Source organism: Salmo trutta, chromosome 6 (genome assembly GCF_901001165.1).
Source record: "Salmo trutta chromosome 6, fSalTru1.1, whole genome shotgun sequence".
Taxonomy (NCBI): Eukaryota; Metazoa; Chordata; class Actinopteri; order Salmoniformes; family Salmonidae; genus Salmo; species Salmo trutta.
Window position 1 is genome coordinate 20,272,727 of NC_042962.1, and position 23,754 is coordinate 20,296,480.

A 23,754-nucleotide genomic window follows, 5' to 3' on the forward strand; every position below is an offset into this window, starting at 1 on the left:
TACACCTTAGCCAAATACATTTAAACTCAGTTTTTCACAATTCCTGACATTTAATCCTAGTAAAAATTCCCTGTCTTAGGTCACTTAGGATCACCACTTGATTTTAAGAATGTGAAATGTCAGAATAATAGTAGAGAATGATTTATTTCAGATTTATTTCTTTCATCACATTCCCAGTGGGTCAGAAGTTTACATACACTCAATTAGTATTTGGTAGCATTGCCTTTAAACTGTTTAACTTGGGTCAAACGTTTCAGGTAGCCTTCCACAAGCTTCCCACAATAAGTTGGGTGAATTTTGGTAGTCTTGCTTTTTATGGAGCAGTGGCTTCTTCCTTGCTGAGCGGCCTTTCAGGTTATGTCGATATAGGACTCGTTTTACTGTGGATATACAAACTTTTGTACCTGTTTCCTCCAGCATCTTCACAAGGTCCTTTGCTGTTGTTCTGGGATTGATTTGCACTTTTCGCACCAAAGTACGTTCATCTCTAGGATACAGAACGCGTCTCCTTCCTGAGTGGTATGACTGCTACGTGGTCCCATGGTGTTTATACTTGCGTACTATTGTTTGTACAGATGAACGTGGTACCTTCAGGCGTTTGAAAATTGCTCCCAAGGATGAACCAGACTAGTGGAGGTCTACAATTATTTTTCTGAGGTCTTGGCTGATATCTTTTGATTTTCCCATGATGTCAAGCAAAGAGGCACTGATTTTGAAGATATGCTTTGAAATACATCCACAGGTACACCTCCAATTGACTCAAATGATGTCAATTGCCTATCAGAAGCTTCTAAAGTCATGACATAATTTTCTGGAATTTTCCAAAGTGTTTAAAGGCACAGTCAACTTAGTGTATGTAAACTTCTGACCCACTGGAATATTGATACAGTGAATTATAAGTGAAATAATCTGTCTGTAAACAATTGTTGGAAAAATGACTTGTGTCATGCACAAAGTAGATGTCCTAACTGACTTGCCAAAACTATAGTTTGTTAACAAGAAATTTGTGGAGTGGTTGAAAAACGAGTTTCAATGACTCCAACCTAACTGTATGAAAACTTCCGACTTCAACTGTAGGCCTTAAGAGCTGGCTGAAGATTTTGATAGGTACTGAAAGTTACTGAACTAGGTACTGAGGTAGGCACTTCGGTAAAGGCACTGTTACTCATAGTGATAATGTGTGTTTCCTTTTACCTGCAGACATGTCCTTGGGTGTGTTGGCTACCTGAGGTGGGGGCTTCTGGGGCTCTGCGATGCTGGGAGGCCTCTCTGTCGATAGTGGAGCTATCCCCATCTCCATCCCCATAGCAGGCCGGGAGAAACCTGTCATACAGACACGAAGAAAACAATCAACCCCTGTATTCACAAAGCATCTCCGATGGATCAACCCCCACTCTATCCATTTAATCATGTTCATTATAATCTAAGAGGCAAAACCGATTCTTGATCAGCACTTCTAGTCTGAGGTGCTTTGCGAATATGGGCCCAGAACCGCTTCAAATTGATCCTGATACAGAGTCAGACAAATGTCACACAGAGCAGTAGCAATCAGAGCTCAGATCATCCTCAGACGGGCCAATGAATAGGTCGAACGTAAGTCCTAACACAGGCAGACGGAATGAGCCAATCCAGAGAGATCATTGAGGAATGTTCAAAAGATGAGTCATGATAGAATGAAGCCTTTCAGGCGCAGAAACGAAGGGACGGTGATATTTCAAAATGGGCCCCGCTAAATGGACTTCTATTCCTCAACGAGGGCCATTCTCCTGAGTGAGGACTGTGCAGTGGAAATGTCACAGACAGAGAGGAAGTGACACGGTGATGAGAATTCCATGTCAGTGGCAGTTGGCTAGAGAACCTCGAGAAAATGGGGGGGGGGGGGGGGGGGGAGAATGAGGCGCTGGCACATCGATTGAAGCCGTAAAGCAATGACTCAGACAGAACACCCAGTAACCCCTTCAAAATGACATCCATTGGATTCCTTGTGGGGATTCACAGCTACTGTTTGTGTGTTTGTGTGTTTGTGTGTGTGTGTTTGTGTGTGTGCATGCGTGTTTCCTTTTGTGTGTGTGTGTGTCTTCAAGTGCCTAGCCTTTCAGCAGTGATTCAGTGCACTGAGATGACAAAGGTTGTGGCGGGGCTGTATCTGCCGAGTCTGGCATCGTAAAGGCTCAACTCAACTCAGCCCATAACAAATCAGGCCAGTCACAACTCCCAAGCCACCAATGTGGCACATCACTGTGCTCAGTTTAACGGGCACTGAGTTCATACTCTATAAAACAACGGTTTTTTTTAACACTCATTGCATAGTCTATGTAATGTATTACAAGTTTACAATATTTCATTTTTTTATAGCTTGCACACGTTCTTATTGTGTGAATGTAAACGTGATTTGAAGTTCAAATGGGAAATCATTAAAGTCTGCATAGCCAGTTATGACATGATCAAAAGAAAGTGCATCATACATTTAATATATGACGGCACACTTCTTATCGATTTACAAAGAATTCCTCATATCTAGGAACCTAGAGACCTAATTTGTTCGTAATGGATGGTATTACTCTGACAAGAGGATGTAGGATGTGTGTTGCTCAAGTATTGACAATTGAATCAAAGAGTCCACCTGAAGAATCTCCCATCAGTCCACTGTCCATCATCTTGGGCGGGTTGTTGGGCTGGGATCTCCAATGATCAGGGAAGCCTGCCATGGAGCCTGGAGAGATAGACGGAGAGAGATAGGGGGAGAGAGATAGGGGGGAGGAAGGAAGGGAAGATCAAAAGAGGGGGAGCAGAGGAAAGGGCATAAGTAATGAAGGATCAGAGAGAAGTAAATGGATGCAGACAAATCCACAGAGAGAGAGAGGGAGAGACAGAGAGAGAGACAGAAATAGACATAGAGAGAGACCATTTTGATTCTCATTTTTATTTATTTTTATATTGTAAATATACAAAATAAGCTTTGGCAATATGTACATTGTTACGTCATGCCAATAAAGCGAATTGAATTGAATTGAGAGAGACAAAGAGACAGAGAGAGAGAGAGAGACAGAGAGAGACAGAAATAGACATAGAGACAGAGAGAGAGACAGAAATAGACATAGAGAGAGAGACAGAGAGAGAGACAGAGAGAGAGACAGAAATAGACATAGAGAGAGAGACAGAGAGAGAGAGAGACAGAGAGAGAGAGAAATAGACATAGAGAGAGAGACAGAGAGACACAGAGAGAGAGAGAGAGACAGAGAGAGACAGAGAGAGAGACAGAAATAGACATAAAGAGAGAGACAGAGAGACAGAGAGAGAGAGACAGAGAGAGAGACAGAAATAGACATAGAGAGAGAGACAGAGAGAGAGACAGAAATAGACATAGAGAGAGACAGAGAGAGAGAGACAGAAATAGACATAGAGAGAGAGACAGAGAGAGAGAGAGACAGAGAGAGAGAAAGACAGAGAGAGACAGAGAGACACAGAGAGAGAGACAGAGAGAGAGAGAGACAGAGAGAGAGAGAGACAGAAATAGACATAGACATAGAGAGAGACAGAGAGACAGAGAGAGAGAGACAGAGAGAGAGACAGAAATAGACATAGAGAGAGAGAGACAGAGAGAGAGAGAGAGAGAGAGAGAGAGAGAGAGACAGAGAGAGAGAGACAGATGGGTGTGAGTAGACTAAGCATGAGACCCTCCACCACAAACTGAACACTGAAAATGCAGAACAGTCCTCTCGTTCAGGGTGAACAACACATCCCTTCAGTCACACCTGTGGGAGTTGAGTTCAGATCTCTACCAGCTCTCCAAATCAATAGATGAGATATACTTCAGGGTAAACATGAAATAGTGCAGCATCAGGTCTCCTACCTGAGAGGGCTGCAAAGACTTGCTGCTCTGACGAATTGGGACGCACTTCCCCCTGTGGTTCTGGGCGTGACGCTGACATCTGTCCCCCAGGTGTCACTTTAGAACCTGTAGTAACTGGAAACACAGAACACCTCACATTAGTTCCACCCTCTGGCAACACACCGCACCTGTCCACTAACTGTACATCAAAACACACAAACCTCTCACTCACTCACCTGTAATTTCTCCTCTAAATAAAGAGCTATCAAGCCTGTTAAAATCTAAAACAGCATTTGATATTGGGAATTCTTTCCCCTATTTCTTTCCAGTGCAGTCTCAGCTGTATCTCTGTGTACGCAGTAGCTCTGTGCTGATCAGTGGTTGCAGTAGCCTGGGCCGTGGTCACTTCTCCCCGTCTGTGACTGGTTCTGCCCCCCCCCCCCCCCCGCCCTCCCACCTCTGTTCTGCCCTCCCGCCTCTGTCCTGCCCTCCCGCCTCTGTCCTGCCCTCCCGCCTCTGGGTCCTGACTCTACTATCTAAGCCCGCCGTCTGGTCGTCTGATCCGATGTGGCTGTTATTTGGCCGCTGTGGGAGAGCAGCACTCTCCCAAAAAACACCCCCCCCGCCCCCCCCCCCCCCCCCCCCCCAACGTCCCTCCACCCGCCTCCCTCTGTACCCATGCAGCTCCTATTGAGGGTGACAGTGACGCGGGTGGACAGGACAACACCCAAAGTCACAAACACAGCAGTGCCGGTTCCAAAAGCTAGACAGTAGTAGACGGAGGGGGGCAGGCGGGGGGAATTTGAACTTCCATGTGTCCTCACATGTGGCTGTGCGTGTGTGTGAGTGCGTGTGTGTGTCTCAGCGCTCGATAATACACATGCCTATTCAGAGAGACAAGAGGAGACACAAAAAGTTGAATCAGAGAGGCTGTTAACATTGCAGAGGTGAGAGGAAAGAAGAATAGACTGGTGCTTTTTAGGTTTGCTCTCTGGACTTTGCTAGTTTGTTGGGTTACTGTCCAAGGTGCTGAAATCTGGTAGAGCAGTTTTGAAAAGGGCATTCCTGGCTTCTGGGGGAAAAAGTTAATATGTTTGAAAAACTAAAAACACAGAATATGGCTATGAAATTGCAGCTTTCATTCTCACACTGGAAAACCATAGTCAAGATAACTGAGCAACGCAATGTACATATTACCTCGACTAACCTGTCTCCCCTCACATTGACTCTGTACCTGTACATAGCCTCGCTACTGTTATTTTATTGTTCCTCTTTAATTATTTATTTCTCTATTTTCTTATTTTTTTTATTATTTTACTTCAGTTTTTTGGTAAATATTTTCTTAACTCTATTTCTTGAACTGCATTGTTGGTTAAAGGCTTGTAAGTAAGCATTTCACGGTAAGGTCTACACCTGTTGTATTTGGCGCATGTGACAAATAACATTTGATTTGAGATACTCTGAAAGCTCAAACGCGATGGACTGAACAAGACCGTGTCTGAATGCCTCCAATTCGTGATGAGGCATGTCTCGTAAGCCTCTCCCCAGGAAACTGGGACAGGGCACTCAGGGGGCTTGGAGATCTAGAATGGTCGGCAGAACTAATACATGAATGTTAGGAAAAGTGGGGCCACAGTAAGAGGTTAATGCTTGGATAAGAGGACAGTGATTGGTTCTTTGTGAAGATGTGAGGCAAGGGAGCGTTGAGGACGACCCAGAAGAGAGAACGGCCCGGGGCCGGTTGATCAAGGGTCAAGAAAGCATCCGAAACAGTGGGACACTGACAGCTCCAGGCATCCCAACACTCCAGAATTCACACACATCACTAAGTAAATCAACTTCAGACTGGGGCTGCCTGGGCGTCTGGACCCAAACATGCCAAGTCATGTAGCACTCGTATCAGCTTGCCCCCGGGAACCCAGCGTGGGGGGCAAGGCCGCATGCCCACCCATTGTTCAGTCAACAAGCTGTTAGCTATTGAAACACACCAGCTCAACTGAACACAATGGGGTTGTTTAAGGGCATTGGGGGAAAAACAAAACAGGGCAAAAATGAAGGGGCCCCAGACGGGGTTGGAGAGGGAGGGGTGAAAGATTGGTACACCATGATTAAGGGCTTTCTGGCCCAGTAAGAAGAAGGGCAGTGAACCTTTGGATGCCTTTGCCCGGAGTTTCATCCCTCCATCTCTCTACTCCTCTTTCCATCCCTCTGTATCTCCAGCTCCTAGCATACTCTATGGCTCTGTCTGACCTAGATCGCTGCTGCTGTTTCTCTGGGCAGAGGTTCTCAGTGTGTGTGTGTGTGTGTGTGTGTGTGTGTGTGTGTGACGTCTATATACACAGTATATCCCTGTCATGGTTCAGCTGAGCAGACAGCCTCTTACAGGGCCAGACGCGCTGGCTTTCGGAGTTGGAGAGATTAAGTCCCTGGATGGAAAAATGGATGGATGGGTGTGACACCACCTGAATCTCAAATACAACCCAGTGACATTCTGGTCCGCCCATGTGCAGTAGACACTGTACGTACATTAGAGAGCCTTTTAAACTGTTCCATTTCAAATGGATGTTCTGTGACATAACATCTGAAGAGTGCTAGGCTCTGCTTTTAACTGCAGCCATAAAGGAACTGGTCGACTCTCGTCCCTGTCCCGAGGGTAAATCTTCTGCAGTCAGACTGGATGACACATGGACATAGAAGACTGCTCTTCTGCAGTCAGACTGGATGACACATGGACATAGAAGACTGCTCTTCTGCGGTCAGACTGGATGACACATGGACATAGAAGACTGCTCTTCTGCAGTCAGACTGGATGACACATGGACATAGAAGACTGCTCTTCTGCGGTCAGACAGGATGACACATGGACATAGAAGACTGCTCTTCTGCAGTCAGACTGGATGACACATGGACATAGAAGACTGCTCTTCTGCGGTCAGACAGGATGACACATAGACATAGAAGACTGCTCTACTGCGGTCAGACTGGATGACACGTGATCCACAGATGCAGGGTCATTAGATCACAGCTCTGGGTTCTTTAATTGCCACAGCCAGCCGCTTTGCAGTTTTTGATGTCAATCCCTCTGGAATATCACACACACACACACACACACACACACACACACACACACACACACACACACACACACACACACACACACACACACACACACACACACACACACACACACACACAGTCAGAACTAAGCTGAATGCTGAGCCGCATGTGTGTATAGTGTGTGTGTATAGTGTGTGTGTGTGTATAGTGTGTGTGTAGTGTGCGTGTGTGTGTATAGTGTGTGTGTGTGTGTGTGTGTGTGTGTGCGTGTGTGTGTGCGCGTGCCTGCCTGCCCCCGTCTGTAAAGCGGCCATTGCCCGGCTGCCCATGTAGAACCCTGTTAGCAGCAGGTCCATTGATCTTCCCAGTGGTTAGCCTAAGGATTAAGGCTGAGGGGTTATATCATTTGGAAGGCTTTGATATAAATAAATCACAGGGAATAAAATCCCAGGGAAATGAAGTCCATTTAGGTCAGAAATGATAGAACCCATTTCACCCTGATCTGTAAAGACACACATCTGTGCTGAGTGGAGGGAGTCCTCCTGGGTGAGTTAGATTGTATAGAGAGGGGTGGTACTGTAAATCACAGATAAAGGAAAGTGGGCAGAAGTGGGCAAAGATGTGATAACGGGTGACGAGCCGCCAGAACAGCTTCAACGCGCCCTGGCAGAGATTCTACAAGTGTCTGGACCTCTATTGGAGAGATGCGACAGACGCGACACCATTCTTCAACGAGAATATTCCATCACTTGGTGTTTTGTTGATGGTGGTGGAAAACGCTGTCTCAGGCGCCGCTCCAGTGTTCAGTTGGGTTGAGATCTGGTGACTGAAACACACACACCCTTTAAACCCCCTATTCTCCTTTCAGACACCTCTTTCAAAGTCACTGAGATCTCTTCTTCTAGCCATGGTAGCCAGAATAATGGGCAACGGGGCATATTTATACATGACCATAAGCATGATGGGATGTTAATTTATTAACTCAGGAACCACACCTGTGTGGAAGCACCTGCTTTCAATATACTTTGTATCCCTCATTTACTCAAGTGTTTCCATTATTTTAGTAGTTACCTGTTTACCTGGATACTGAACATCCGGGTTAGTTCAACATACTGAGTTCTGGGAGTGCGGGCCGTCCTTTAAAGGAGTATCGAACCCAATTCTTATCTAATACATCTTATTTTCTCATCTAAGCCAGAGGGCTAATGCAGGAGATAGGGGAACAATTGGTGAGGAGCGTGGTCATTGACAGGTCTTGAAGAGAAAGGTGGTCAAAGTAGAGGGAGCACTGAGGCAATGGGCTACTGACGCGACCCCCCCCCCCCCCCCCCCACACACACACACGCCCATATTACACGACAACAGCTCTGCACTTGAGTGACCCTCCTGTTCCATAATAAGTATAATACATGATATTTATATGGCGCTTTTTTAATAAGGCCCCAGAGCCTGACCCAATGACCTCCCGATAGTCTGCCATTCCACCACACCTCCTTTTGATAGCCTCATTATGACCTCACAATGACCTCCCGATAGTCTGCCATTCCACCACACCTCCTTTTGATAGCCTCATTATGACCTCACAATGACCTCCCGATAGTCTGCCATTCCACCACACCTCCTTTTGATAGCCTCATTATGACCTCACAATGACCTCCCGATAGTCTGCCATTCCACCACACCTCCTTTTGATAGCCTCATTATGACCTCACAATGACCTCCCGATAGTCTGCCATTCCACCACACCTCCTTTTGATAGCCTCATTATGACCTCACAATGACCTCCCGATAGTCTGCCATTCCACCACACCTCCTTTTGATAGCCTCATTATGACCTCACAATGACCTCCCGATAGTCTGCCATTCCACCACACCTCCTTTTGATAGCCTCATTAAACACCCAGAGAGAGTCTGCTGGGGAGAGAAACGTATAGAAGTGTTCTCTTCCGTGTTCATTTCATCTCTATTACAGCCCGCAGTCACACAGTGAGACAACACGGTCCATCTCCCTGGCCCACGGTACACCACGAAGGCATTAGAAAGGCTCCAGATTGGGTTTAAAGTCATCGGGATGGGAAACTGCAGAAGATGAAAGAGACAGCTTCCACTAGAGGAATTGAGGATAGACTGTGTGCTTTCCCAAGCTACAGGATTAAAAAGGCAGATCATGAATATGTAGGGGGTTTAGCCACAGTTCTTGTTCATAGGTTATTAGGATGAAAAGAGCATCAGGCTTTGGCATGCGTTCACATGCATTGCAGCAGTTTTTGCTGAAAGCCTGTGTTAACACTTTGGCTTGCATGAATTCCCAGTAATAGTGTTTTGAGTACTCCAAGAGGTTTTTGTTTGATTGTAGGTGATGAGCTTCCATCTTCAGTCCTCCGTCAGGAGCATAAAGACTGATCATGTCAAGTACATTACCATATAGGCTAATACATACAGTACACTTCAACATAGATGAATATGATGAAGTGAGCTCATTCCACTTCCTCCCAACCATCTCTCCATTACATTGCCACCTGAAGAGGTATTTATCTCTCTCGGTCTCTGTGTCTCTCTCTCCGTCTCCCTCTCCCTCTCAGTCTCTCCGTCTTCCTCAGTCTCTCTCTGTCTCTCCCTCTCAGTCTCTCAGTCGCCGTCTCTCTGTCACTGTCTGTCTCACTCAGTGTCTGTCTCTGTCTCTCTCAGTCCCTGACTCTCTCTCTCTCTCAGTCCCTGTCTCTCTCTCTCTCTCAGTCCCTGTCTCTGTATCCCTCAGCCTCTGTCTCTCCGTCTCTCTCTCTCAATCTATGTCTGTCTCTCTGTCTGTCTGCCCGTCTCAGTCTATCACTGTCTCTCTCAGTCCATGTCTGTCTCTCTCAGTCTCTGTCTTTAACTCTCTCAGTCTGTCTCTCTCAGTTTCTCCCTCTCATTCTCTGTCTCTGTCTCTCTCTCTCTCTATGTCTGTCTCTCACAGTCCCTGTCTCTCAGTCTCTCTAAGTCTCAGTCTCTGTCTCTCAGTCTCTGTCTCTCTCACTGTCTCTCTCTGTGTCTCTCAGTCTTTGTCTCTCTAAGTCTCTGTCTTTGTCTCTCTCAGTCTCTGTTTTTGTCTCTCTCAGTCTCTGTCTTTAACTGTCTCTCTCTCCCTGTCTCTCTGTCTTTAACTGTCTCTCTCTCTCTCATTCTGTCTCTCCCACTCATTCTCTGTCTCTCTCTCAGTCTCTGTCTCTCTCTCCCAGTTTATGTCTGTCTCTCTGTCTGCCAGTCTCTCACAGTCCCTGTCTCTGTCTCTCTGTCTTAGTCTCTCTAAGAATCTGTTTCAGTCTCTCTCAGTCTCAGTCTCTCAGTCTCTGTCTGTCTCTCAGTCTCTCTCTCAGTCCCTGTCACTCTCAAAGTCTCTGTCTCTCTAAGTCTCTGTCTCTCTAAGTCTCTGTCTGTGTCTCTCTCAGTCTCTGTCTTTAACTCTCTCAGTCTCTCTAAGTCTCAGTCTCTGTCTCAGTCTCTCACAGTCTCAGTCTCTGTCTCTATCTTAGTCTCTCTAAGAATCTGTTTCAGTCTAAATCTCTGTCTTTGTCTCTCTCAGTCTCTGTCTTTGTCTCTCTCAGTCTCAGTCTTTGTCTCTCTCAGTCTCAGTCTTTGTCTCTCTCAGTCTCAGTCTTTGTCTCTCTCAGTCTCTGTCTTTGTCTCTCTCAGTCTCTGTTTTTGTCTCTCAGTCTCAGTCTCAGTCTCTCTCAGTCTCTGTCTCTCTATCAGTCTCAGTCTCTGTCTCTCTCGATCTGTCTCTCTCGGTCTGTCTCTCTGTCAGTCCCTGTCTCCGGCTCTGGCTCTCTCCGTCTCCGGCTCTCTCCGTCTCCAGCTCTCTCCGTCTCCGGCTCTCGCAATAACTGTCCATGTCTCTCTCAGTTTCTGTCTCTATCAGTCTCTCTCCGTCTCTGTCTCTCTCAATCTGTCTGTCTCTCAGTCTCTGTCCGTCTCTATCTCTCTGTCTCTCTAAGTCTCTGTCTTTGTCTCTCTCAGTCTCTGTTTTTGTCTCTCTCAGTCTCTGTCTATAACTGTCTCTTTCTCCCTGTCTCTCTGTCTCTCTCAGTCTCTCCCTCTCATTCTCTGTCTCTCTCTCAGTCTCTGTCTCTCTCTCCCGGTTTATGTCTGTCTCTCTGTCTGCCAGTCTCTCACAGTCCCTGTCTCTGTCTCTCTGTCTTAGTCTCTCTAAGAATCTGTTTCAGTCTCTCTCAGTCTCAGTCTCTCAGTCTGTCTGTCTCTCAGTCTCTCTCTCAGTCCCTGTCACTCTCAAAGTCTCTGTCTCTCTAAGTCTCTGTCTCTCTAAGTCTCTTTCTCTCTAAGTCTCTGTCTCTCTAAGTCTCTGTCTCTCTAAGTCTCTGTCTGTGTCTCTCTCAGTCTGTCTTTAACTCTCTCAGTCTCTCTAAGTCTCAGTCTCTGTCTCAGTCTCTCACAGTCCCTGTCTCTGTCTCTCTATCTTAGTCTCAGTCTTTGTCTCTCTCAGTCTCAGTCTGTGTCTCTCTCAGTCTCAGTCTTTGTCTCTCTCAGTCTCAGTCTTTGTCTCTCTCAGTCTCAGTCTTTGTCTCTCTCAGTCTCAGTCTTTGTCTCTCTCAGTCTCAGTCTTTGTCTCTCTCAGTCTCAGTCTTTGTCTCTCAGTCTCAGTCTCTCTCAGTCTCAGTCTCGCTCAGTCTCAGTCTTTGTCTCTCTCAGTCTCAGTCTTTGTCTCAGTCTCAGTCTTTGTCTCAGTCTTTGTCTCGGGTCTCAGTCTTTGTCTCTCTCAGTCTCAGTCTTTGTCTCTCTCAGTCTCTGTCTTTGTCTCTCTCAGTCTCTGTCTCTCATTCTCATTCTCTGTCTCTCCCTCAGTCTCTTTCTCCCTCTCAGTCTCTCTATCAGAGTCTCAGTCTCTGTCTCTCTCGATCTGTCTCTCAGTCTCTCTCAGTTTCTGTCTCTATCAGTCTCTCTCCGTCTCTGTCTCTCTCAATCTGTCTGTCTCTCAGTCTCTGTCCGTCTCTCTCAGTCTCTGTCCGTCTCTATCTCTCTCAGTGTCTGTCTGTCTCTGTCAGTCTCTGTCTATGTCTGTCTCTCTCAATAACTGTCTCTGTCAGTCTCTGTCTGTCTCTCCCAGTCTGTCTGTCTGTCTGTCTGTCTCTCTGTCTGCCTCTCAGTCTATGTTAGTCGAAATCAGTCTCTGCGTCTCTCAGCCTATGTCTGTCTCAATAACTGTCTCTGTCTCTCTCAGTCTGTCTGTCTCTCTCAGTCTCTGTCTCTCTCAGTCTCTGTGTCTGTCTGTCTCTTTCAGACTCTGTCTCTCAGTCTCTGTCTCTCTCAGTCTCTGTGTCTGTCTGTCTCTTTCACTCTGTCTCTCAGTCTCGGTCTCTCTCAGACTCCCTCAGTCTCGGTCTCTCTCAGTCTTGGTCTGTCTCAGTCTGTCTCTCTCAATCCTTGTCTGTCTCTCTGTCTCTGTCCGCCTCTCTCAGTCTCTGTCTGCCTCTCTCAGTCTCTGTCTGTCTCTCTGTCTCTCTCATTCTCTGTCCCTGCCTCTCAGTCTCCATCTCTGTCTGTCTCTCTCAGTCTCTGTCTGTCGCTCTCATTCTCTGTCACTGCCTCTCAGTCTCCGTCTCTCTCAGTCTCAGTCTCTCCGTCTCTGCCTCTGTCTCAGTCTGTCTCTCAGTCTCTGTCAAGCGCAGTCTCGGTCTCTCTCAGTCTGTTTCAGTCTCTCTCTCTCAATCTCTGTCTTTCTCTCTACTCTCAGTCTCTATCAGTCTCTCTCAGACTCCGTCTGTCTCTCTCAGACTCCGTCTGTCTCTCAGTCTCTGTCTGTCTCTCTATCAGTGTCTGTCTGTCTGTCTCTCTGTCTGTCTCTCTCTCTCCGTCTATGTCTGTCTCTCTCCGTCTATGTCTGTCTCTCCGTCTCTGTCCGTCTATGTCTATCTCTGTCTCTCTCGGTCTCTCTCGGTCTCTCTCAGTCTCTCTCAGTCTCTGCCTCTCGGTCTCTGTCTCGCTCAGTCTGGCTCTCTCAATATCTGTCTCTCTGCCTCTGTCAAGCTCAGTCTATGTCTGTCTCAGTCTATGTCACTCTCAGTCTCTGTCTGTCTCTCTTTCAGTCTGTGTCTGTCTCTCCGTCTCTGTCCGTCTGTCTATCTCTGTCTCTCTCGGTCTCTCTCGGTCTCTGCCTCTCGGTCTCTGTCTCGCTCAGTCTGGCTCTCTCAATATCTGTCTCTCAGTCTCTGCCTCTGTCAAGCTCAGTCTATGTCTGTCTCAGTCTATGTCACTCTCAGTCTCTGTCTGTCTCTCTCTCAGTCTCAGTCTGTCTCTCTCGGTCTCTCTCGGTCTCGGTCTCTCTCGGTCTCTCTCGGTCTCTGTCTCTCTCGGTCTCTCTCGGTCTCTGTCTCTCTCGGTCTCTGTCTCTCTCGGTCTCTGTCTCTCTCGGTCTCTGTCTCTCTCGGTCTCTGTCTCAGTCTTTCTGTCAAGCTCTCTTCCTACCTTTCTCCTGGTGGCAGCTCTGTATCTTTGCATTTTAATGAAAGTAAGTATGTATAATGTATAGGTCAACGTTTTTCCATCTCGCTCCATGGCAGGGGCAGTCTCCCTCTCTATTTTCCCAGGGTTGTGGGTGACACAGCTGGCAGTACCAGGGCTCTGAGGACTCGGAGGCAGGCTCCTGTGGGTCTCTGGAGGGACGGTCCTGTCCTCCCCGCTCTCCTCTGCTCTGCCTCCCCATGAAGCACATCTGATGTGGGGCCATCCAGCCGCTGCTGCTGCAGCCCCCAGCCGTAAGTAGGCCAACCTGACCCATATAGCTGCAGCTCGAGCTGGAGATCTCCCCCCGGACTGGCGAGACAGAGAGAAGCCTGCCAAGAGGCTACGCAGCAGCAGTGCTACCCAGGCCCCCTGTTCCGCTCAGGGAAGAGAACTGGAGAGCACATACACACCAACATCGACACACAGATGCACAGACACACACAGTGCTAACTGCAGTCTAATGGCACAGAGGGGAGAAGGAATAGACAGGTCGGGATGATCTGATCTCACAAGGGTGCGAGTAAAGTTAAATGAACGAAGAAGGACAGAGCTCTCCTAAGAGTAAAGGCTGTGTTAGACAAGGACATCAAAACAGTAGGAAAAAACAAGTGTCCTTTTGTGGTCATATCCACCTGTCTCCCGTCCCTCTTGTATTGTTAAAGTAGCTTGATTCATTAAAGTCCATGACGAATCAGGCAAGGGTGTCCTCATGAATTAGTCTCAGAAACATTATTCTTCAGAAACATTACTAAACCAAGCAGACTACCTCATTGCAGGTCAAACTATTCCCCATGTCAATAAGATAATGCTATTAATCAAGGTGCTGTTTGCGACCGAGGCAAATGGAGTTAGGATTTTTAGGTCAGATCTCAACTTATGGGTGATTCACGATACGTCTTCATTTAAAACAAAATGTTTTCTAAATACGCTTTGTTGTAATATTAAAAAGGTCAAATATACTACATTTCAAACAGCAATAATCTCATGAATTCAGTGCTGGTGAAATTATACCTGCCTTCCACAACCATAAGACCCACTCATCACTTCATTGTCAAACTAGCTCGTCCTGCTTTTTTGTTGTTGCAGTAATTACTGATCTGGCTTTGAAGTCTATCAAAACGCCCTTATTGTTACACATCTGAACAGAACCGTGCGTAATGGACACTCACTAAAACTAACCCGCTTCTTGTAGCTGGCGTTAAGAGAAAATGACCCCAGGTCCCATGAACCATCTTTCAAGCACACGCCTACGTGCGAGTGAGTAGCCAGACAATCTTTCTATTTAAAGTCTAGCCAACTTGGATCTATTCGCTAGCTAACAGGGTTGAACTGTTATGAACACACCCTTCTGTTCGTCTCCAACCGTTTGAACACACTCTAGCCTGTCCACTTTGTTCAGATGTTGAAATCAAGTGGCCTGCCTTATTTCTCAGAATGAGAACGAGTTGCCAATTCCTTATATACATTGTTTTTATGCTCGTTACACATTTATAAAACACGGACTCAATAGTTAGTATTACAGTCTGGGGTGGAAAATGCATGCAACACAAACTGAGCATTCATTTTCCCAGAATCAAACGTTCGTTGATACTTCCGTTTTGATAGGGGCTGCTCGGCACGCAGTTTGAGGAGTTGAAACATAAAAAGGGAATAGGTGGAAATGTTAACTTCTCCCCTATTACAGTAATGACTCTGTTGGACCAAACCTCAAATGCAAATAGCGAGTTGAAACGGCTTGTGGTCAGAGAGGAAGACGTGATCTTTCATCTTTGTTGCAGTGAGTGGCAGGGACTTGGTGTGTGTGTGTGTGTGTGTGTGTGTGTGTGTGTGTGTGTGTGTGTGTGTGTGTGTAAAATGGGAAGTTGCAGAGTCACAGCAGAAGGAGCGAAGGAGTGTGTTCAAACGGTTGGAGACGAACAGAAGGGTGTGTTCCTAACAGTTCAACAGTTCAACCCTGTTAGCTAGCGAATAGATCCAAGTTGGCTAGACTTTAAATAGAAAGATTGTCTGGCTACTCACTCGCACGTAGGCGTGTGCTTGACAGATGGTTCATGAGACCTGGGGTCATTTTCTATAATGCATTCTAAAAGAAGTTGGTCAGACGAGACAACATTAAAACAACATTAAAACAACATTGAAACAACATTGAAACAAGCGGACATAAACGGTCATAAAACGAAAAACGAAAGAAAAAGAAAAACATCATTCTGGCGATTCAGGCAAATGGAATATTGTGAAAAAAACATACATTTGAATTAATCAAATGAATTCCATATCAATCGCCCATCCTTAAAATGGATGGTTCAGACGTTTGTCTATGAATAATATATTATACTGTATATTAAGAAAGGCTAAAAAAGCCCTGTTAAAGTGTACCAGTTTCGGCCACCAGCGGGCTTCTGAAGCAGAGTGTCATGTCTAATGTAAGTTGTAAAATGGCAAAAACACACAGCATCGAAAGGTTACTATGGTAAAAATGGTGTTAACGGAGCTCCACTCTTTCGCAGCTGTCAAGAAAAACAGAGTTCGGTGGAGTGAATTAAAATTTCATGATATCATTTGAACGGGAAATAAAAAGTTAGAAACAGCAAAAAGCAAAAAGCAACATTCACAGAATCAACAAGGGTTTAATTGGAGGTTAACCGATGAAGAAAGAGGAATGCACAGCCAAGTTGTGGAAGAGTTTATTAGCACAAGGTGCAGACAGATGGACAAACTAAGACGGACGGACAGTCTATAAAAAGAGCGCTGTACACAGATGTGCAGTGGAGGAGGGTGAGGCTCGATATCAACAACACGGAGAGTAGTCAAAATCAAGGGGACGACTTTCTGAGAACAGCAAAGCCATAGGGGGAAAAAGGAGGTCGGTAAGCCTCGTAAATATGTTTCAGTCATCCTTAACTTTCACTTGATTTACTTTAAACTGAAATGAAACAAACGACAGATGAATGAGAAAGCGTGTGAACTTGCACGCCGAGTGGTGTGTGTTAAAAAGGTAGTGTGTTAGAGAGAAAATAACGGGACTTTCAGAAACAGCCCAGACTTTTAGGACAGAGACAACCTGACGACAGAGCTAGAAGCAGCGTGGGTTTGGTGTTAGGAGAACCCGCTGGCAGAGCTATCCCAGGTGCTGACGGGAGGAGAGCGGCTGGCAGTGGTACTGTGGGTCAAATCAAAGTTTATGTGTGTGTGTGTGTGTGTGTGTGTGTGTGTGTGTGTGTGTGGAGATGAACTTGTCCACTGAAGGGTAATAAAACATCACCAAGTAAGTGAGTGACACAAGGAAGAGAGAGCGAGCGAGAAGACTGAAAGAGAGAGATGCTCCATTATAAATTGGGTGGAGAAACTTTGTGGAAGGGCGAGTATGTAAACTACACGTGAATAAATAAGAAGTGAGGGCGCATGTGCGTTGAAGAGTAATCATGGCGTGCCCATGTGTGTGCAGTATACTACAGTTACTAGTAGTATGCATCACTTCCTGGAACAATATGAAAAAGCAAAAGGGGCCATATGGGATATGAGAAGAGGCCAGGGTGACAGACAGGCGTGTTTGTGACCAGCCATATCCTCATGACCAGCCATATTAACAGTGCTCTCACTCGAAGTTGTAGCATCCTATAACACTCATCTAGGGCCCTAGAAAATGTGCGATGCGGAGAACGCGGACGGAATCACGGAGTCCGGACGTTAAAGCGGAATTCAACAATATTCTAGAATGTCTTGGACTTAATAGGGAATCGACTAAATGTGCTGAAAATGAATTAATTTGCTGAAGTTCATCATGACACGAACAGAATGCATCAGGGATTCGTATATTTCCTGAAACTTTCTGAGGAGGCAACGAGAACTTCCCGTCTGTGGATGAGCGGTGCGCCTTAGCGATGATGCTAATGAAAACCTTCTGGTAGATGGAAAGACTCCCAACACCCTTCTCGTTGAAATGTTAACTCCAAAGTAGACTGTGCTTGCCTGGCAGAATGATCTCATGATTATTCGCACCATTCAAGTGTTTTTGTTTTGACAGCTAAACAACAGCCTGTTGCTAGTTGCACACTAGAATTAAAAGGGTCATTACACCCAGAAATCTAGATTTTTCAATTTGCCCAGACCTCAAAAGTGGTCTCCTGATGTGGTTTAAACATTGTTGTTAAAACATGGACTTAAAACATCCAGTTCAGTTGTTTTCTATTAAAAAAGTGTGATTTTGAAATTGAAAACCTGAAGAAAAAAAAACTGGGGAAAACGGAAACCTGGAAAAAGAAAACGGAGAAAAACGAAATGTTAAAAATGGAATCAGGCAACAATAGTTTTTTTATAGGACCCTACTCATACTCTGGTTTGAGTGTAGGGAGTTTCAAAGCATCTGTGTGTGTTAGTGTATGTGTTTGCATGTGTGTGTGTGTGTGTGTGTGTGTGTATATTCTCTCTGAATGTTCCTTGTGTGTATGAGTCTGTACCTGCATAGCTACTGTGTGCTTGATCATCTGTGTAGGTGAAGGCTTATTTTTGCTCATTTAGTCCTCTAGGTTCAGAGTAGGAGAGAGAGTGGACTTATGCTGGCGGCAGTGGAGCACCCTAACCCCCATATTCTGATGGAAGGTTGGCGAGAGTCAGGAGAGGGTCCACAATGTTTCCTACAGAGGTCTCCAGGCTGATGGGCATTGCGGTGGTGGTGGTGGTGTGGTTGTTATAGGGGGAGGGGGTACTGAGGTGGGAGAGGAGAGGTGCAGAGAAGCAGAAGCACAGGTGACACTCAGGCGGTGGCTTGTTCTAGTCCTCTGAAGCTTGGGTTGGGGAAGGACAAGAGAGAGGAGAGTTGAGGGAAGAGAGGAAGAAAAAGAGGATGAGAGGAGAGAGAGATGAATGGTAGATAGGAGGTAGAGAGAGATGGAGAGATGAACCAAGAGAAAGGGAAGGAGGGTATAAGAGTATGAATAGGAGTGGGGGGACATGGTGGGTGAGAGGGGCGATAGGGAAGAGAACAAGAGTGCTGGTTAGTAAAGCGATCACAACAAAACCAGTTCTGCCAACTACAACACCTGCCTACCCCAAGCATTTCCCCATGCAGTAGCATACATACATGCATCGCAGCCAGTTGCATCATGCAGCACAAACACACGCACACACACTCATTCTCATGGCTCCCAAACTGTGCTTCCCGTCTCTGCATTCACCTTACGTCTCAATTCTCTGACCTAGTTACTACTTATACCTCCTGCCTCTACTCTACTGTACTCTACTCTACTCTACTCTACTCTACTCTACTCTACTCTACTCTACTCTACTCTACTCTACTCTACTCCCCAAAAGGTTACCTTTGATAATGATAAATGGAATCAATGTACCCAGAAAAGGCCAGGTGCTACGCGCAAGTAGTCAAGCACAATTTCATCACCAGTAGGTGGCTATTATACATATAAAAAACATATCTTAACCTCCTACTATCAATGGGTGTATGTTATTTCATATAGACATATCTTAACCTCCTACTATCAATGGGTGTATGTTATTTCATATAGACATATCTTAACCTCCTACTATCAATGGGTGTATGTTATTTCATATAGACATATCTTAACCTCCTACTATCAATGGGTGTATGTTATTTCATATAGACATATCTTAACCTCCTACTATCAATGGGTGTATGTTATTTCATATAAACATATCTTAACCTCCTACTATCAATGGGTGTATGTTATTTCATATAGACATATCTTAACCTCCTACTATCAATGGGTGTATGTTATTTCATATAGACATATCTTAACCTCCTACTATCAATGGGTGTATGTTATTTCATATAGACATATCTTAACCTCCTACTATCAATGGGTAGACATTATTTAATATAAACATATCTTCTATTTGCGCAACCTCACTATGAGATAGCTGATGACATCTTCTTGTATCCTACAGTGGATTTGAGGCAAATCAAGAGTCAGACAGGATTAAGTGAATACAGGCTACAAGTCTGGACTGGAGCCTGGTCTGGAAGTCCAGAATACATCCTCCCTGAGAACACCCCTGTCCCACAGCATATCCCCGCCACACACACACATACTGCCCCCGCACACTCACTTTGTAACCGCAGTGACTGACGCTGACCGAGGCATGCAAACAGATCGAGGGGCAGAGACAGACAGACGGACAGAGGTCACGCCAACCCAGACGACCGCCCGCAGTCCTGCTCCCCAGTAACACCCTCCCATCGACCCCGGTCAGATGGGCAAGGCAGGCGGGCACTATGACATGCTGGGCTCAGCCACACTGCCAACGGGCACAAGCTCTCTAGTCTTATTCAAGTCAACCTGGGCTGAAGGGAGAGAGAGTTGTGCTGTACTTGTCTGGTAAATATGAGTGTTGGTGTAATAGAGCATTGGGTGCATCAGACTAACTATTTCATCCATGCAATTTCAACCTCATCAAGGTCATGCACAGTATTTCAAGAAAGGGTCATGTGGTGGATTGGAATTGTCAGAATGGCAAAGGAATTAGACTGAGCAAACGGAAGCAAAGAAAGAAAAGGAGTGTACAAAACACAGACACAGACACACACACACACACACACACCCAAAGTGGAATTCCCCTTACAGTCTGCTGAAATGTATTGAAATATATACTGACGTCCTACGGCACACGTTTGTCTGTTAGTGGGTAATTAAAAGGGCCGTTCAATAGGAGATGGCATAAAGGCAGAGCAGAGTTCATTTCCCCCCTCCAGTGCTGCAGTTAGTTAATTACCTCAGAGGCAATAATGAAGCTTCCATCAGATAGGCAGAACACTCTGATAAAGACCTCTCAGCTAGTCACAGAACGCTCTGATAAAGACCGCTCAGCTAGTCACAGAACGCTCTGATAAAGACCGCTCAGCTAGTCACAGAACGCTCTGATAAAGACCGCTCAGCTAGTCACAGAACGCTCTGATAAAGACCGCTCAGCTAGTCACAGAACGCTCTGATAAAGACCGCTCAGATAGTCACAGAACACTCTGATAAAGACCGCTCAGCTAGTCACAGAACACTCTGATAAAGACCTCTCAGCTAGTCACAGAACACTCTGATAAAGACCGCTCAGCTAGTCACAGAACACTCTGATAAAGACCTCTCAGCTAGTCACAGAACACTCTGATAAAGACCGCTCAGCTAGTCACAGAACGCTCTGATAAAGACCGCTCAGCTAGTCACAGAACACTCTGATAAAGACCGCTCAGCTAGTCACAGAACGCTCTGATAAAGACCGCTCAGCTAGTCACAGAACACTCTGATAAAGACCGCTCAGCTAGTCACAGAACGCTCTGATAAAGACCGCTCAGCTAGTCACAGAACACTCTGATAAAGACCTCTCAGCTAGTCACAGAACGCTCTGATAAAGACCGCTCAGCTAGTCACAGAACACTCTGATAAAGACCTCTCAGCTAGTCACAGAACGCTCTGATAAAGACCGCTCAGCTAGTCACAGAACACTCTGATAAAGACCGCTCAGCTAGTCACAGAACGCTCTGATAAAGACCGCTCAGCTAGTCACAGAACACTCTGATAAAGACCGCTCAGCTAGTCACAGAACGCTCTGATAAAGACCGCTCAGCTAGTCACAGAACACTCTGATAAAGACCTCTCAGCTAGTCACAGAACGCTCTGATAAAGACCGCTCAGCTAGTCACAGAACACTCTGATAAAGACCGCTCAGCTAGTCACAGAACACTCTGATAAAGACCACTCAGCTAGTCACAGAACACCTCATTTCAGATGGAAGGACGAGAGTAGACAGCACTTCAGCGCTTGAGAAACTGAAGTGATCCACGGCAGCACTTGAGAGTGTTCACAGAACATTAGTGTTCACAGAAACACCTTCTTTCTGGTCCCTTCCAAGGTTCTTATGCACAATTCAGGCGATTCTGTAACTTCTATAGAGTTCCTGTGAACAGTAGTAATGGCTATTCAGCCTCTCGGATACAGGTGAGAGAGAAGAAAAGGTAAAGATGAACCTTTCTATAAATAGAGAGGAAGTGAAAGACAGAATAACGGCCTTGTACTTTTATAGTGTGTGACACGATGCCGTTGAACCTCAAAAAGGTCCAACCAATATATAACTAACCTTACACATCCTGGACTACCAATATATAACTAACCTTACACATCCTGGACTACCAATATATAACTAACCTTACACATCCTGGACTACCAATATATAACATCCTGGACTACCAATATATAACTAACCTTACACATCCTGGACTACCAATATATAACTAACCTTACACATCCTGGACTACCAATATATAACTAACCTTACACATCCTGGACTACCAATATATAACTAACCTTACACATCCTGCCCTGAAAGTCCTTGGTTGACTATACAAGTAAGAATGGAGCCAACCCAACCACACACAGTCAAAACACTCAAAAAGAGAAATAACTCAAGCAAATGACGAGGACACAGGAAGTAAAGGACGAGAAACAGGCGTGACGGACGAAGGTGCATGAGAATGATCAGGTGGTACGTTCAGAGTGGAAAATTCTGGGAATCAACTCTTACCGGGTTTTTGTGCCCCTTGGGCGTCCTGCTCGCCATTCTCCAACACAGAGTCGGCATCTGCTCACACACACACACACACACACACACACACACACACACACACACACACACACACACACACACACACACACACACACACACACACACACATTAGACCAACTACCTATTCATTTTCTGATTGGACACACACACACACACACACACCAACAAGGTGTGTTGGTGCGTCAGCTGGAACCAACACTTCATTTCTGCCTTAGGTACTTCTGAAGTTGGCCATCATGGAAAACTTCCCACACACAGTCTGCAACTCTGGACAGACTGTCTGGACAGACTGTCTGGACAAGAGACGTGGCCTACAGCTGAGTCACAGTCTGTTGGACCCAGACACAAACACTCCACTAAAATCAGGCCGCAGCCGCTGGAGTGACACACCATCAGACCCAAAATGGCAGGCCTTGTCCAGCTCTGTCTGGCTTCATCAGTCTCTTATCTGGAGCTGCTTACATAAGGTCATGTAACGTCACACACACGCTTCTTCTCACTTTTAGGATTATAGTTGTCCTACACCGTTGGGCCTAGTTACGTGCCTAATTATGGCAGCCCTTCCCAGAAACCACGGGGGTCTGAATTAAAGTGAGATTAGACGTTGGCAGCTATCCGCACATTCAGTAGCGTGGATTAACGGTGGTATCGGTTGGGTGTAGATGGTGAAGCCCATTCGCTAAGGACTAATCCTGGCGTTCATTTCATTAGAACATGCATGATCTGCTCATACGGCATGTGAAACTCTAAGACGCCTGGCTGCACGCGCTCCAGTACGGTCAGCGATTGTTCGTTTAACCTTCATTCATCCGGGTTAGTCTCATTGAGATCAAATAGGTTTTTCAAGAGACGCCTCATCCAACCAAGACAACAGCAGCGGGGAAAAATGCTTCAGACAAATATCAGACATAACAATTTACAGACTTGGACACACCATAATCAAATTATAGACAGACACACACATACAGCACAATTACAGAAACATACATGGGTAATAGATATAAACCCATGTTACTGTGTGGCGTGGGGGTAATGTGAATGAAGATTTGTAGAGCTCTCTTTCTTTCTTTCTCTCTCTCTCGCTCATCTCTCCCAGGAAGGAAGAATAGATGGAAGGAATTCATTGATGGAGATGGGAACAATAAAAGCCAAGCACATTACCCTGAGAGAAGAGTGCGAGTCTTTCACGTCACCCTGCATTACCCTGAGAGAAGAGTGAGTCTTACACATCACCCTGCATCACCCTGAGAGAAGAGTGAGTCTTTCACATCACCCTGAAAGAAGAGTGTGAGTCTTACACATCACCCTGCATCACCCTGAGTGAAGAGTGAGTCTTTCACATCACCCTGCATTACCCTGAGTGAAGAGTGAGTCTTTCACATCACCCTGCATTACCCTGAGTGAAGAGTGAGTCTTTCACATCACCCTGAAAGATGAGTGTGAGTCTTTCACATCACCCCGAGAGAAGAGTGAGTCTTACACATCACCCTGAAAGAAAAGTGAGTCTTTCACATCACCCTGAGAGAAGAGTGTGAGTCTTACACATCCCCCTGCATTACCCTGAGAGAGTCTTGCACATCACCCTGCATTGCCCAGAGAGAGTCTTACACATCACCCTGCATTACCCAGAGAGAGTCTTGCACATCACCCTGTATTACCCAGAGAGTCTTACACATCACCCTGCATTGCCCAGAGAGAGTCTTACACATCACCCTGCATTACCCAGAGAGAGTCTTGCACATCACCCTGTATTACCCAGAGAGAGTCTTACACATCACCCTGCA

At 45.9% G+C, this 23,754-nt stretch overlaps 1 protein-coding gene across 10 annotated transcripts in view; it reads right to left on the bottom strand.

Annotated features, from left to right (window-relative positions):
• The window catches only part of LOC115195626 (microtubule-associated protein 4), a 115,840-nt gene that overhangs the window by 59,793 nt on the left and 32,293 nt on the right, over positions 1–23,754 (bottom strand). For 9 of the 10 annotated variants that reach the window (XM_029755690.1, XM_029755685.1, XM_029755688.1 and 6 more), the window contains 4 exons: positions 21,929–21,985; positions 3,854–3,967; positions 2,624–2,713; positions 1,195–1,323 (listed from right to left, as the gene is read on the bottom strand). In XM_029755690.1, the coding sequence (XP_029611550.1) occupies positions 1,195–1,323; positions 2,624–2,713; positions 3,854–3,967; positions 21,929–21,985 (390 nt within the window). The remainder of the gene's footprint in view (positions 1–1,194; positions 1,324–2,623; positions 2,714–3,853; positions 3,968–21,928; positions 21,986–23,754) is intronic. The other variant, XM_029755687.1, reaches the window with a different exon arrangement.